Below are 12,898 nucleotides of genomic sequence, written 5' to 3' on the forward strand. Positions count from 1 at the left end.
GCAGTATTTGTCTTTTTGTGACTGACTTATTTCACTTAGCATAATACTCTCAAGATTCATTCATGTTGTAACAGATGACAGGATTTCCTTCTTTTTCTTTTTCTTTTTTTTTTTTTTCCAAATGTTTCATTGTAGGTACATACCACATTTTCTTTATCCATTCATTTTTAGTGTCTGTCTTTTTGACCTGTGCTTGATTACTAAAGGGGGAAAATATATTTTCTATTGACCCAAGAGAAAAGGTGATCCTAAACTCTTAAATATTTCAGGATGGTTTATGTTCTAGAGACAAAAGGAGAAATTATACTTGTGCAAGGGAAACTAGATTTAAAAAAAAAAATCAGTGACTACAGAATGAATGCCTCTTGTCATAACCTATGATCATGAGAAACTACATTATACTGCTTCCAACTGAGCAGCAAGGGCCCTTAATAAAAAGCTGTTCACATTCCAAAGGCTTCTTACCCTAGTCTTGTCACTGCCCTACTCAGCACCTCAGTACCTCTTCAGTACCTCATGCCCTCAAAATAGCTCTTTTGAGAAAAGAAATTTTAAAGTAGGGCAAAATAAATAAGGGAAGGGATAAATAAGGACTCTTAAAACACAGAGCACTTGTGAGGATTTTTACGTTTGTGGAGAAGCTGAGTCCCACAGTAACCTCTGGCCCTTCTTCTTGGTGTTAGTGGATTCCAGCGTTCATTTGCATTAAGGTAGTTCGAGGCCGTTTAGAGACCTTCATAACCTTTACATTAGTGCATTATCATGAAAGAATCTGAAGTATCCTTGCATTAGCACGATTATTATTATTTCAGTTGGTCTAAGAAGCTATTATTAAATGTGTAGCCGTTTTGTGTACTGAAAAATCTCCAAGTAAATGAGCATTTAGCTTGTAAACACCTCACACGTAACTTCTTTTTAAAACTATCGCAGTAAGAACCCCAGCACTTAAAAACAAACAAACAAAAAAAATCACCTTGCAGTTTTTGGTAAAATATGCCAAATATAGCTTGAAATAGTAAATAATCCCTCAAAAGCGATATTAGCAAATTAATTGGTGTGTGAACAAAGATCCCTTTCTGCACCAGCATGAATGTTGCCTTTATTTTTTTCTCACAAGTATGATTTTAGAAAACAGCTGTAGTGCATGTTGACAAATGACAAAGCGGCAGACATGGTAAAACACTTTCCGTCAAAGCCAAGAGGGGAAAAAAAAGATTGGGCTGCCGGAGCGGCCAACGGGCTTGAATGCCTAGCTTCCCTAACCTCTTTTTTCCCCAGTCTTTAGGGAGTGGGGGCCTCACCGCCCCTCCCCCCTTTCCCTGGCTCTGGTTACAGCCTTTCGAGTTGAACAAACTTGCTGCAGGCGGATTGGCGATCAGGAGCTCTCAGGCTTGGACGTTGTATTTATTAATTTATATTCCGCGGGGCCCTGTGCGGGCTGGCCCTTTGTATCCGGCCTCCGCTGCCCGGGCTTGGGGGCCCCGGCGGGAGCGCGCTCCCGCGTCCGCCCGACCCTCAAGGCCAGCACGTGCTACGCCCGCCCGCCAGGCCCGCCGAGGGGGCGGAGGCCCCGGCTTTTTTCCTAAGCCACTGTCGTCCAGAAGGAGGAGCAGCAGCAGCAGGAGGCGACAGCTGCCCTGCCCTGAGAGCGCGGCGGAGAGGGGGCTGCAGCGACCGGGCGCCTGGCCACTCTTAGCAGCGGCGGCCGGGGAGGCGGGGAGCGGCGGGCCGCTCGGGATGTTCCCGGGCACTTCCTGACTGGTTGGCAGCGCGCACACGGCCCGACTCGCACGTCCCCGGCCCCCTTGTCGCTCGCTCGCTCGCGCGGGCCCGCTCTGCGTCGGCCGCGCCGCGGTAGAGGCGCGAGAGGGGGACGCGGCCGGGGATGAGCTGATTGCGGGTAAATACGCCGCCGCCTGGCCCCGAGAGGCCGCGAGGAGCAGCTTTTCTCCGAGTCGCCGCCCTGCCCTTGGATTTGAGATCATGTACGTACGCGTCGCGGTCCTGCCATTGTCTCTACCCCAACGCGTGTCCTGCGCCCCAGCGCGAGGGGCTCTTGCTCATCCTCGCCGCGCGCTGCCCCCCGCCCTTCCTGTTCGGATTAAAGTGATCCTCGCGCTGACCACGCGCCTCTCTCCCCCTCGCCCCTCTCTGTCGTGTAGGTCCATTCACATCGTGGCGCTGGGGAACGAGGGGGACGCGTTTCACCAGGACAATCGGCCGTCGGGGCTCATCCGCACTTACCTGGGGAGAAGCCCGCTGGTCTCGGGGGACGAAAGCAGCTTGTTGCTGAACGCGACCAGTACGGTCGCACGTCCGGTGTTCACCGAGTATCAGGCCAGCGCTTTTGGCAATGTCAAGCTGGTGGTCCACGACTGTCCCGTCTGGGTAAGTGGTGGCAGCTGCTCGGCGCCGAGGCTGACGGAGATTTTCTTTCAATTTTTTTTTTTTTTTTTTTTTTTTTTTCCCCTTCCTCTCCCTTTTCCCCCTTTCATCCTGTGGACCGTCTGGGTCACCTGCGTAGAGTTTTTAAACATTTGGGGGGAAATCTTTATTTTCCTTTGTTTCATTGGGCAGGGGGCAGCCCGGTCAGAGAACACTCTTAGAAGGCAAAAAGCCCCAGTGGCAACATGGAGCACTTACTCATAGGCTTCAGGACTGTAGGTTGTCCCTTGGTAGCTGGCAGTTGAATGTGACAATCCCAAGGGACGGGGTCACTAAGTTTCACCAGCAGAGAGCAATGTTTTTTCATGCCTACCCTGTGGGTGAGAGTGTAATATTAGTGTTCTAAAAATAAAGTCCTCTGAAAGCTCAACACAAGCAAAAATAAATTTCACTGGGACAGTTCAGGAGTAGGACCCCTGGAAAGGAGAGGAAGAGAGAGGGACTGGGAATTAATTTCAAACCACTCATTTATAACAGTGTCCACTTTTGAAAAATTTAATTCTTGATTTTAAGTTTAATAATGCAGATACTCTTAATATAGTAGCCATTTGTTTTCAGTGACTCATAAATCAGAAATAATAACACTGCTTGGAATTTTTAAAAAGCTTTAAAATTTGTAATAATTAAAAGAAATTGTAATGAAGTCGATAAAATTCTAGTCTGATTCTTGAGTGCTTGATAAAAGGAGAAAGAAAGCTACTCTCTAACACATACATCTTTTCAGTACATTATAATATAACAATTATAATGTAATACACAAGAACTGTAGTTATTTTAATGTTTTCATTTAATTTTATTTGAAAATTTCTGATTCTATAGTGGTATTGGAGTTAAAATAGTATAACTAAAGCTGAAGATTATATTTTATAACAGATGAAAGCTTAGTGTCTGAAAAAGAATACAAATTACCATGTGAGATTTTATGTTTAAACATCAATTGTAAAAACCTGAATTGTGTGCTATAGGGAACTAATACACCTTTCTAAAGGAATGTATGGAATGTGCCTAGAAAAATTACTTATGCAAATTACAGAATGAAAAGATCACTAGCTCAAAGAAATTTTCAGTTAAAGGATATTTATGTTAATGAGGTAAAATAAATAAAACAGGTTTTTTTCAATAACCAGGTTTAAACTCCCATTTATCATAGTGATGATGCCAATCACAAGGAACTCACTGGCTGGAGTCCATGCAAACAAGTGAAACACTTCTTTTACTTTGGCCATTTCATTGTGAAAGATGGTACAATTTAAAAACTTACCGGTTTTATACGCAGTTGAACAAATGTGGAGTGAATAGAGTAAATAAATTTAAGGAAAATAAAATAAGCTGAATTCGGATGTTAGGATTACTTTTCCTGTTTTTTCTTCAAGCCGTTAACTCTTTACTGTTCATGTTGTTAATTTAGCAAAAAACAATACTTGTGATGCCAGATACTGTAGTAAATGAAATTTTCCAAAGGATTAAAATAAGCCTCTGTAGTCAAGATTTTTGCCATATACTGATTATTGTGCTTTATTGTACTAATCACCTTTTGTTTGTTTAGACTCAGATTTAAAGCATTGAGTTTTGGTACACTTTTTTGGGTCATAATGATCTTTAAACATAAGGGAATACATTTGCAGACCTTCTCTTTATAAGGTGCTTTTCTTTTCTTGGTGGTAAGTAAAAGTCCTTCAGAGATACTCAAGTTGATTGTGTTTATCAGCTAATACTTGGCATGTACCGGAACAGAATATTCAGTATAACAAAGCAGATAGAGCACAGCTTTTGATAGCAAAAGGACCTGATTGCAGATCCCCACATTGCTGCTTAGTGGTTTTTTCTGGTGAGTCACTATATTCTCTTAGCCTTATTTTTCCCTGTGTATAAAATAAGACTCCCTGCCTCCTAATGATCCCCTGGCTCCTAGAGTTATGCTGAAGAGTAGATGAGATGATACATGTAAAGTTCTTAAGATAGAAACTGACATGCTCTAGTAAGTAGTCCAGGTAGTAGCTACTCTAGTAATACAATGTTTATTACAACAACAGTATAACCATGTATCCCTTATACTAAGCAAGGGTAAAGTGTTTCTACACATCATTCAAGATTTACACAAATACAATACATTGAGGTAGCAGTGCTGGTACTTAGTAGGTGCTGTATTTTCAGCGCCAGCAAGTGGAATAAAATTGTTGTTTTGCTCTAAAATTTTAGATTATTTTTAAGAAGATGAGTTCCATTCTCTCAATGTGGGTCCAAGTGTTTCATTGCATAACCTCCCAGAGGAAATCCTGGAACTGATTTACAAGGGGTGGGAAAATTTGATTTCCTTCATATTTCTAGAAACCAGGAGAGCATTTTCTCTTTGACATAGCTTGATTAGAAATGTGGTGTTCGTTCCTCCTTGGAATCAGAATGAGATAGTTTTGCTTCTCTTTCCTAGTTTCTTCTGTAGATCTGTAGCCTCACTCTGGATCCTTGCCGTATATACTTGACACTTTTAACATAAATGTGTTTCAGATTCATTTTATGTAGTTCATTATTATGTCTCTCTCAAGCCCACCCTCCCTTTTTTTTGTGCAGTTACATTATTTTATTTCTAGATCTTTTCCTGATTACCAAAAATATTCCACAAAAAGCAGTGAGGTAATGCATGCACAGTTTTCTTGTGCAGGGTTTGAAACTCTGATTTGTGTTAAAAACAAAATTATTTTTAGTTTTAATATCCTCAATACAACAGTGATAATGTTGCCAACACCCATTTTCTCATGATATTTTCCTCTAAATGTCTCCTTTCCTCCAAGTACACCTCTCTAGTTACTCTGGAATTTTAAACTGTTTGGAATGCAAAGAGTAGTTACTTTTGATTTGTTCTCTCAGAGTTAAATGGCTGTTTAATGTTGGTCCCACCTCTGTTTAGTTTTGTTTTTTATTCCATTCATCTGACTTTGTTCTTTTTCTTTGTTATACTTGTGTACCCTTGTTATGCTTGTATACTTTGAACTTGGATATTACAACAGATACAATTGGAACTGAATGGATTTGTGGTTTAGGATTTGGAAATTAGGGTAGAGCTCTGCTGGGAAGCTTTCACATTTTCTTGATTTGTGTCCCACTTCACTTCTCCCCCGGCTGAGTTCAAGTTCAGGACTGCCTTTGGAGTTTATATTCCTGTAGTTTGCCTATTTTTCTTTTTTGGTCCTTTTATTTTTCCTTTTTAAATGCTCCTGTTTTCAGTAGGGTAGTTATATCTAAAAATCTTGCTGTTCTTGTTACTCTGAGTGCACTTGTTAGGAAGTGGGTGGATTGGGCTGGATGTAGGGAATTGGGAGAGGCTTTGCTGGACACTGTGGAGGTACTGGTGAGAAGCAGCTCCCTTTGCAAAAGGGGATTGCTGTGTAACACTTCTCTAGAACTTTCCATCATAAGTAGAAGCTCTGTCACATGGCTCTTGATTGACTTGTTCCAGCATTATTACCCTGTTTTGGACTCATATTTCAAAATGTGAACTTTCATAGCCCAGCAGTTTTTAGACCTTTTAGCCACATCTAACTGTTTTCTTAATATAGCTTTAATATATCCTGGAAATACATACCAAAGGCTGCATGAAATGACAAATAATGATTAGTAGTTAACTAGAATATGAGAAGAAACCTACTAATGCATATTTAGCAATGGTATTAAGATACATATTTTTCTTATGCTACATAGAAACTTTGAAAAAAATACTTTTAAAATACCAAAGCTTTTAAAGAGTAGGCTTCATAATAAATTACTTTTGGCCCTGATTCTAAATATAAATGTTATTAATTGTAGTCTAGAAGTAAAAAATTTTAAATTGAAAGACTAATCCTGAATTTTTAATTTATATAAGCTAAATACATGAATTGAAAAATTGGTTCATTACAATGTTCACACTTTATAATATACAGTGTCTTTTTATGAAACATACATCCCCTTCACATACATATACACTATATGTATACACTACTGTCCAAAGGGTGGATAAAGTTGAAAAGTATACATGCATTTTGAAAATATGTATACAATATGTGCAACTCCGCAGAATTCACAGTGTATTGCAGTTTAAAACACTGAACAATCCTGCAATGTCTAACTGGGTCACAGAAAATCCTTCGAAGCTTCCTTACTCATACTGATGCTCTGGCATCTAAGGCTGTGTTAACATTTTCAAAATTAGGAGTGCCTGGGTGGCTCCGTTGTTAAGCCTCTGCCTTCAGCTCAGGTCATGATCTCAGGGTCCTGGTATGGAGCCCCGCATTGGGATTCCTGCTCAGGGGAGAGCCTGCTTCTCCCTCTCCTTCCGCCCGTCCTCCTTGCTCTTGCTCTATCTCAAAGAAATAAATAAAAATGTTTAAAATTTTTTCAAAATTATTAGGTGATAAAAGTATGACATAATTTGAAAACCAAGTGCTTGTTTGTACTCTCAGTAAATCTCTAGATTTCCTTTATAGTACAACAACTACACTGTGGTCTAGGCTAAATGAATACACAAAAATAGAAGAGTTGGTAGGCTTCAGACATTTTTATTTTAGGTAATTACTTATTTAAAAATCAATTCTTCTCATGAATTTCAAAAATTAAACTATAGCAAAAAATGGTGTGTGTCCCATTTTATTTCATGACTGATTTGAAGACAAGTAGACTAACGAGTGCTCTTTGCATTTTGGTTTAGGACATTTTTGACAGTGATTGGTATACCTCTAGAAACCTAATCGGGAGTGCCGACATCATTGTGATCAAATACAACGTAAATGACAAGTTCTCATTCCACGAAGTAAAGGATAATTATATCCCAGTGATAAAAAGAGCATTAAATTCAGTTCCAGTCATCATTGCCGCTGTTGGTACCAGACAAAATGGTAAGTATCTAATTTTTTTTTTTAAGATAAGAGTGCAGGTACCCCATTAATTTTAAATAGTGTTGAGTTTACTAGTGATTGATATGGGTTTTTTTGGGGGGGAAGATGACTGTTCAAATGCCAGCTATTATCTCTTCATCACTGGGTATGATAGTAAGACATCAAAGGAAAGTGTCACAGATGACTGCTGGGATTCTGATGGGTACAAATTTGTCTTCTAAATTGCTCTTTTACAGAAGTGAAGGAAGTCAGTGATTGTGTTCTTTTGATCTAGGAGAGGCATTAGGCTGGTGCTGAGCTCTGGAAGACTCTTTTTGACATTCTAAAGGCCCGTCCAGTGGGAAGGATAGATTGTCTGCAAAAGGATTGGGCTCCGGAGCAGGATTTTTACATAGCTAGGAACGAGTGAGGTGGAGACACTGACACTCCTGCCTGAGGGAGGGGTTCATTTCCTCCGTGGCCAATGGATTCAGTTGGTTCAGTCTGTTGCAGCCGTTGCTGCTATGCATATCGTTGTCAGATATCCTCGGGCTGACACAGAAGTTACTTTGATTTGGTGGTATTTTGATAATTCTCTTTAGTGGTGTTTCCTCAGTGAAGCTGGCTTGGAAATTTTATTCTATTTTTTTTCTCCCCCTTTTCATTAAGGTACAGCAAAGGAAAGGACATAGAGTTCATGAGGTACCATGAGTGCAGCTTAATGCATTTTTAAATATAAATACATCCCTGCAGCCATCTTACAGGTCAGGATAGAGAACATATGCCTCCCTTTGGAAGGTTCTCTCGTGCCTCTTCCCAGTCACTGGCCCTCCTTCCATGGAGATGACCACTGTTCTGACTTCTCACCATATAAATTCGTTTTATCTATTCTAGAAATTTACATATTGGAATTATACTGTATGTAGTATCTTGTGTCTAATTTCAGTTAGCATAATACTGACATTCATCCCTGTTGTGCTTGTCTACAATTTGTTATTTTGCTGTGTATTTTTCAGTTGTGTCAATGTGCTGTACTACATTTATTCATTCTCCTTTTCATGGTTGTTTCATAGGAATAGGATTTTGGGTCATAGTCATAGGGTAGGTATATGTTTAGCATTAGAAGACACAAATAAAGTGGGCTTGACCCTTCCATGACCCCACATCCCCTCTACTTCCCTGTGTTTCTTTTTATTACTGGCCTCGATTCTTGAAAGAGTCATCCACACTTCCTGAGTCTACTTCCTGAATTCCCATTTATTCTTCAGTCCACTCTAGTCTGACTTTGACTTTCACAATTACATCGTATTTGTTCTCACTCAAGGTTACCAGTTAAATGCTTCTTGCCAAATTTGATTTCCCTTTCCATTTAATTTCCACTTTAACTTTTATTTTAATAACAATTCGCCCTTTGAGGTTATTTGAACACATCTCTTCCTCCATTTAAAAAAACCACTCTTTCTTGCATGGTTGTTCCAATTCTCTGTCTTGTTACTGGTCTACACCCCCTCCCCCATACACATATTGAAGCACTTCGTTGTTGCCAGGGTTCCATCCTTTGGCTTCACTTCTTGCTGTTTACTCTGACCTTGAATCTGTTAATCTCCCGTTCTCCCTTTCCCTGTATAGACACTGATGAATACCCAGTCTCTTTCTCCAGCTTTAGTTTCTCTTCCAACCTGTGTGATCACAAAATCTTCCCCTTTCTGCTGAATTCCATGTCTTGGTGAATGATGTCAAACCTATCCATTCACCCCTACTAGAATCATCCAACCCAACTTCCCTCTCATTCCCCATATCTAGTGCACTAGAAGCTCTTTTGGTTTCACATTTCAAATAAACCTCAAATTCATTGCTTTCCCTTTATCTTCATTGGATTTCAGATCCTAGTCATTTAATTATCTGTCATAGTAATCTTCCTTTTGGCTTAAAGGGGCAGTTCCTGATCGTGTAGGATCTGAAACTTACAGAGTTCTAGAGGTCCTTTGTAAGGGGAAAAAACCAACATTACAGATACACACACAGACACACAAACACACACACACACACAGATAAGCATGACAATTTGCAAATCTAAAAAGCTATCAAATAAAACCACAGTGAAAATGCTATGTTACACCAGCCAGAATGGCTAAAATTAGCAAGACAGGAAACAACAAAAAGGATGCAGAGAAGGGGAAACCTTCTTACAGTGTTGGTGGGAATGCAAGCTGGTGAAGCTATTCTGGAAAAGGGTATGGAGGTTCCTCAAGAAGTTAAAAATAGAGCTACCCTGTGACCCAGCAATTGCACTACTAGGTATTTACCCTAAAGATAGAAATGTAGTGATTCAGAGGAGCACCTGCACCCCGGTGTTCATAGCAGCAATGTCCATAATAGCCAAACTGTGGAAGGAGCCGAGAAGTCCATCAACAGATGAATGGATAAAGAAGATGTGGTATGTATATACAATGGAATATTACTCAGCCATCAGAAAGGATGGATACTTACCATTTACATTGATATAGGTGTAACTGGAGGCTGTTATGCTGAGGAAATAAGTCAATCAGAGAAAGACAATTATATGATTTCACTCATATGTAGAATATAAGAAACAGCACAGAGGATTGTAGGGGAAGGGAGGGAAAACTAAATGGGAAGTCATCAGAGAGAGAGAAAAACCATGAGAGACTTAACCATAGGAAACAAAAAGGGTTGCTGGAGGGGAGGAGGGTAAGGGGATGGGGTAATTGGGTGATGGGCATTAAGGAGGGCATGTGTTGTGATGAGCACGGGTGTTATACACAACTGATGAATTATTGAATACTGTATCTGAAACTACTGATTACTATGTGTTGGCTAATTGAATTTAAATAGAAAAAAGAAAATATATAAAAAGCTGTCAAATACCAGGCACCTGGGTGGCTCAGTGGGTTAAAGCCTCTGCTCAGGTCATGATCCCAGCATCCTGGGATGGAGCCCCACATTGGGCTCTCTGCTCATCAGGGAGCCTGCTTCCTCCTCTCTCTCTCTGCCTACTTGTGATCTCTGTCAAATAAATAAATAGAATCTTAATTAAAAAGCTGTCAAATACCACAAACATTTAAAAAATATTTCTATTATTTAACAGCTTGACATTTGTTTAATTTTTCTTATATTTGTTGGCTGCATAGTCTTGATTACTTCTTCATATGAAAACCACTTTTGCTATCTTCTATATAGAGAAGAAAATTATAGTGTTTCTTCCAGTGTATTTCTTCACACCTCATATGTTTCTGGTGACGGGCACTGTCATTTGTGTTGTGTTCCTCTTTCAGCCCGGCATCTTTGTTTCACAACACCAACCAAGTCTACAATGTGGGTGGCAGAAGCATTCCTCAAGGCTATTCGTGTACCAGGACAGTTTTCAAACATTTAACTGTACAAGGAAGTGACTGCAAACCACAAATAGTATCTCACTAAACCTAAACTTAAATTCACATTAGCAGGATCCCAAAAATGCCTGTCATTACTCCCAGACTGCCTGACATAAAAGTGAGCTGGAGTGGAAAGAGGCAGTGGTCTTAACCAAGTAGAGTTAGAGGATCTTATTTTGCAAATCTTACAAAAGCATATGATTATGTTTCTCCCCAGGCTTTGGAAAAGACTCACACACAAGGACCCTGACACTTAGGCTTCATCAGCTTTGTGGTGAATTGACCTGTGTTCTCCTGTCCATCTTTGCTTCTTTCTGAAATAAATCCACTCAGAATAATCATTCTAGGATATAGGTCAGATCATGATAGTCAATGCTTTCAAATCTTTAGAAACTTACTTCTTTTTCCCTTCTATTTGTAAAATTTCAAACCCAAGAAAATTGACCAGAACAGAACAGTGAACCCCAGAGATTTTACACACACACACACACACACACACACACACACACAGACTCTCTCTTTTTTCATTTGGGAGTGAATTATAAAAATCATGGTATTTCTTCAGTGCTAATTACTTAAGCATGTATTGTCTAATACATTGTACATGTCTAATACAAAAGAGCCATTTTCCTATCAACCATAATCCAACCATCGTTCAAGATATGTGACATACTATTATCTATGATCCTATTATTTTAAACAAAATCCACATTCACATTTTCCCAATTGTTCCAAACCTATTTTTTTTTTTAAATCCAGGATGAAATTAAGGACTACATACTACATTTAAATGTAATGTGTCTCTAATATCTCTCTGGTCTCTTTTAATCCAGAACAGTTCCCCAGCCTTCCCCCCGCCTTCCCGGTCTTTCATGACACTGACATTTTTAAAGAATCTAAGCCCATTATTTTGCATAATTCCTTTAGTTGTAGTGGTTGCAAAATAGTGATTTTCTGTCATTCCACCTCCACTTATAGTTGGTATTCTTCTGTAAATAGAGCTTATCTTTCTCTCTGCTCCCACCTTTCTTTTAGAATCATTATAATTCATGGATTTGTTTTTTTAAATTCAATATTTTATAATCTGTTCTTATCCTTATCCTTTTGTTGCTCATATTACTCCAAATTTGCATGGAGGGAGTCTTTTCAATCTAGTTCCAATTAGTTTTTGAGTGTTTCCTTATTGTATGGCATAAGATGTCCCAGGCTCACCTGGAATCAATCAGTCATTTCTTCAGGGAGCCCTGGTTCCATTTAGTGAACAATGATATTAAGAAACTAAGATTGGGGCTTTAGGGGTGCTCATAACTTTGTCATTGCTTTAAGGCCTTTTCCTTGGAGATAGATACATAGATATATAGGTATGTTAAATATGTCTTTTTTTTTTTTTAAGATTTTATTTATTTATTTGACAGAGAGAGAGATCACAAATAGGCAGAGAGACAGACAGAGAGAGAGATGAGGAGAAGCAGGCTCCCTGCTGAGCAGAGAGCCCAATGCGGGACTCAATCCCAGGCCCCTGGGATCATGACCTGAGCCAAAGGCAGAGGCTTAACCCACTGAGCCACCCAGGCGCCCCAAATATATGTCTTTTAATCACGAGTTCCCATTGATACTTTTTCCAATCCAGTATTTTATCTCCCTTCAGTAATTTTCTCTTGTAATGCTTTACCTGAAAGTCATGATCACTCATGATCTATCTTCTGACTACTCTGGCAACCTTGTAGGCACAGTCTTTTGTGTCTTATGTACCCAACACACTGAACTCCTTGAACTTAATGTCTGTCTTTAGATCTGGGGACGTCTCAACTTCATGATTTCGTCAGATATCTCCTTCCCTCCATTTTTTCTATTCTGTCCTTTTTGGACTTTTATTAGATGGATGTTGAAACTTCTGGATCTCTCCTCTGTTTCTCCTATCTTTCTTTTATATTTCCTAAGCCTTCTTTCTCTGTGTTGTGTTAGAGGAGAATTCTGTGGTCTTCTTTTCCCAATTCACAAATCGCTTCCACAGGGTCTGTCCTACTCTTTTGCTTTATTATGCTTTAAAAAAATTCCCACAGCTTTTCATATCCAAGATCTCTAGCTGGTTGTTTTTCATAATTTCTTATACCTGTTTTAAGCATGTAAATACTTTAAGAAGAAAACTTCTCTCAAGTAATTATATATATTTTAAGATTCTATTTTGGTAGGTCTATTAAATCTTGCCTT

General features: G+C 39.5%; 1 protein-coding gene across 2 annotated transcripts in view; it reads left to right on the forward strand.

Annotated features, from left to right (window-relative positions):
- Nucleotides 1-1,632: 1,632 nt before the first annotated feature.
- RHOBTB3 (Rho related BTB domain containing 3) overlaps nt 1,633-12,898 on the forward strand; it is a 54,928-nt gene continuing 43,662 nt past the window's right edge. The window contains exons 1-3 of one of the 2 annotated variants that reach the window (XM_059175513.1): nt 1,633-1,985; nt 2,163-2,388; nt 7,127-7,313. In XM_059175513.1, the coding sequence (XP_059031496.1) occupies nt 1,984-1,985; nt 2,163-2,388; nt 7,127-7,313 (415 nt within the window). In that variant the 5' untranslated portion in view covers nt 1,633-1,983. The remainder of the gene's footprint in view (nt 1,986-2,162; nt 2,389-7,126; nt 7,314-12,898) is intronic. The other variant, XM_059175512.1, reaches the window with a different exon arrangement.

This window comes from Mustela lutreola, chromosome 5 (genome assembly GCF_030435805.1).
Source record: "Mustela lutreola isolate mMusLut2 chromosome 5, mMusLut2.pri, whole genome shotgun sequence".
Classification (NCBI taxonomy): domain Eukaryota; kingdom Metazoa; phylum Chordata; class Mammalia; order Carnivora; family Mustelidae; genus Mustela; species Mustela lutreola.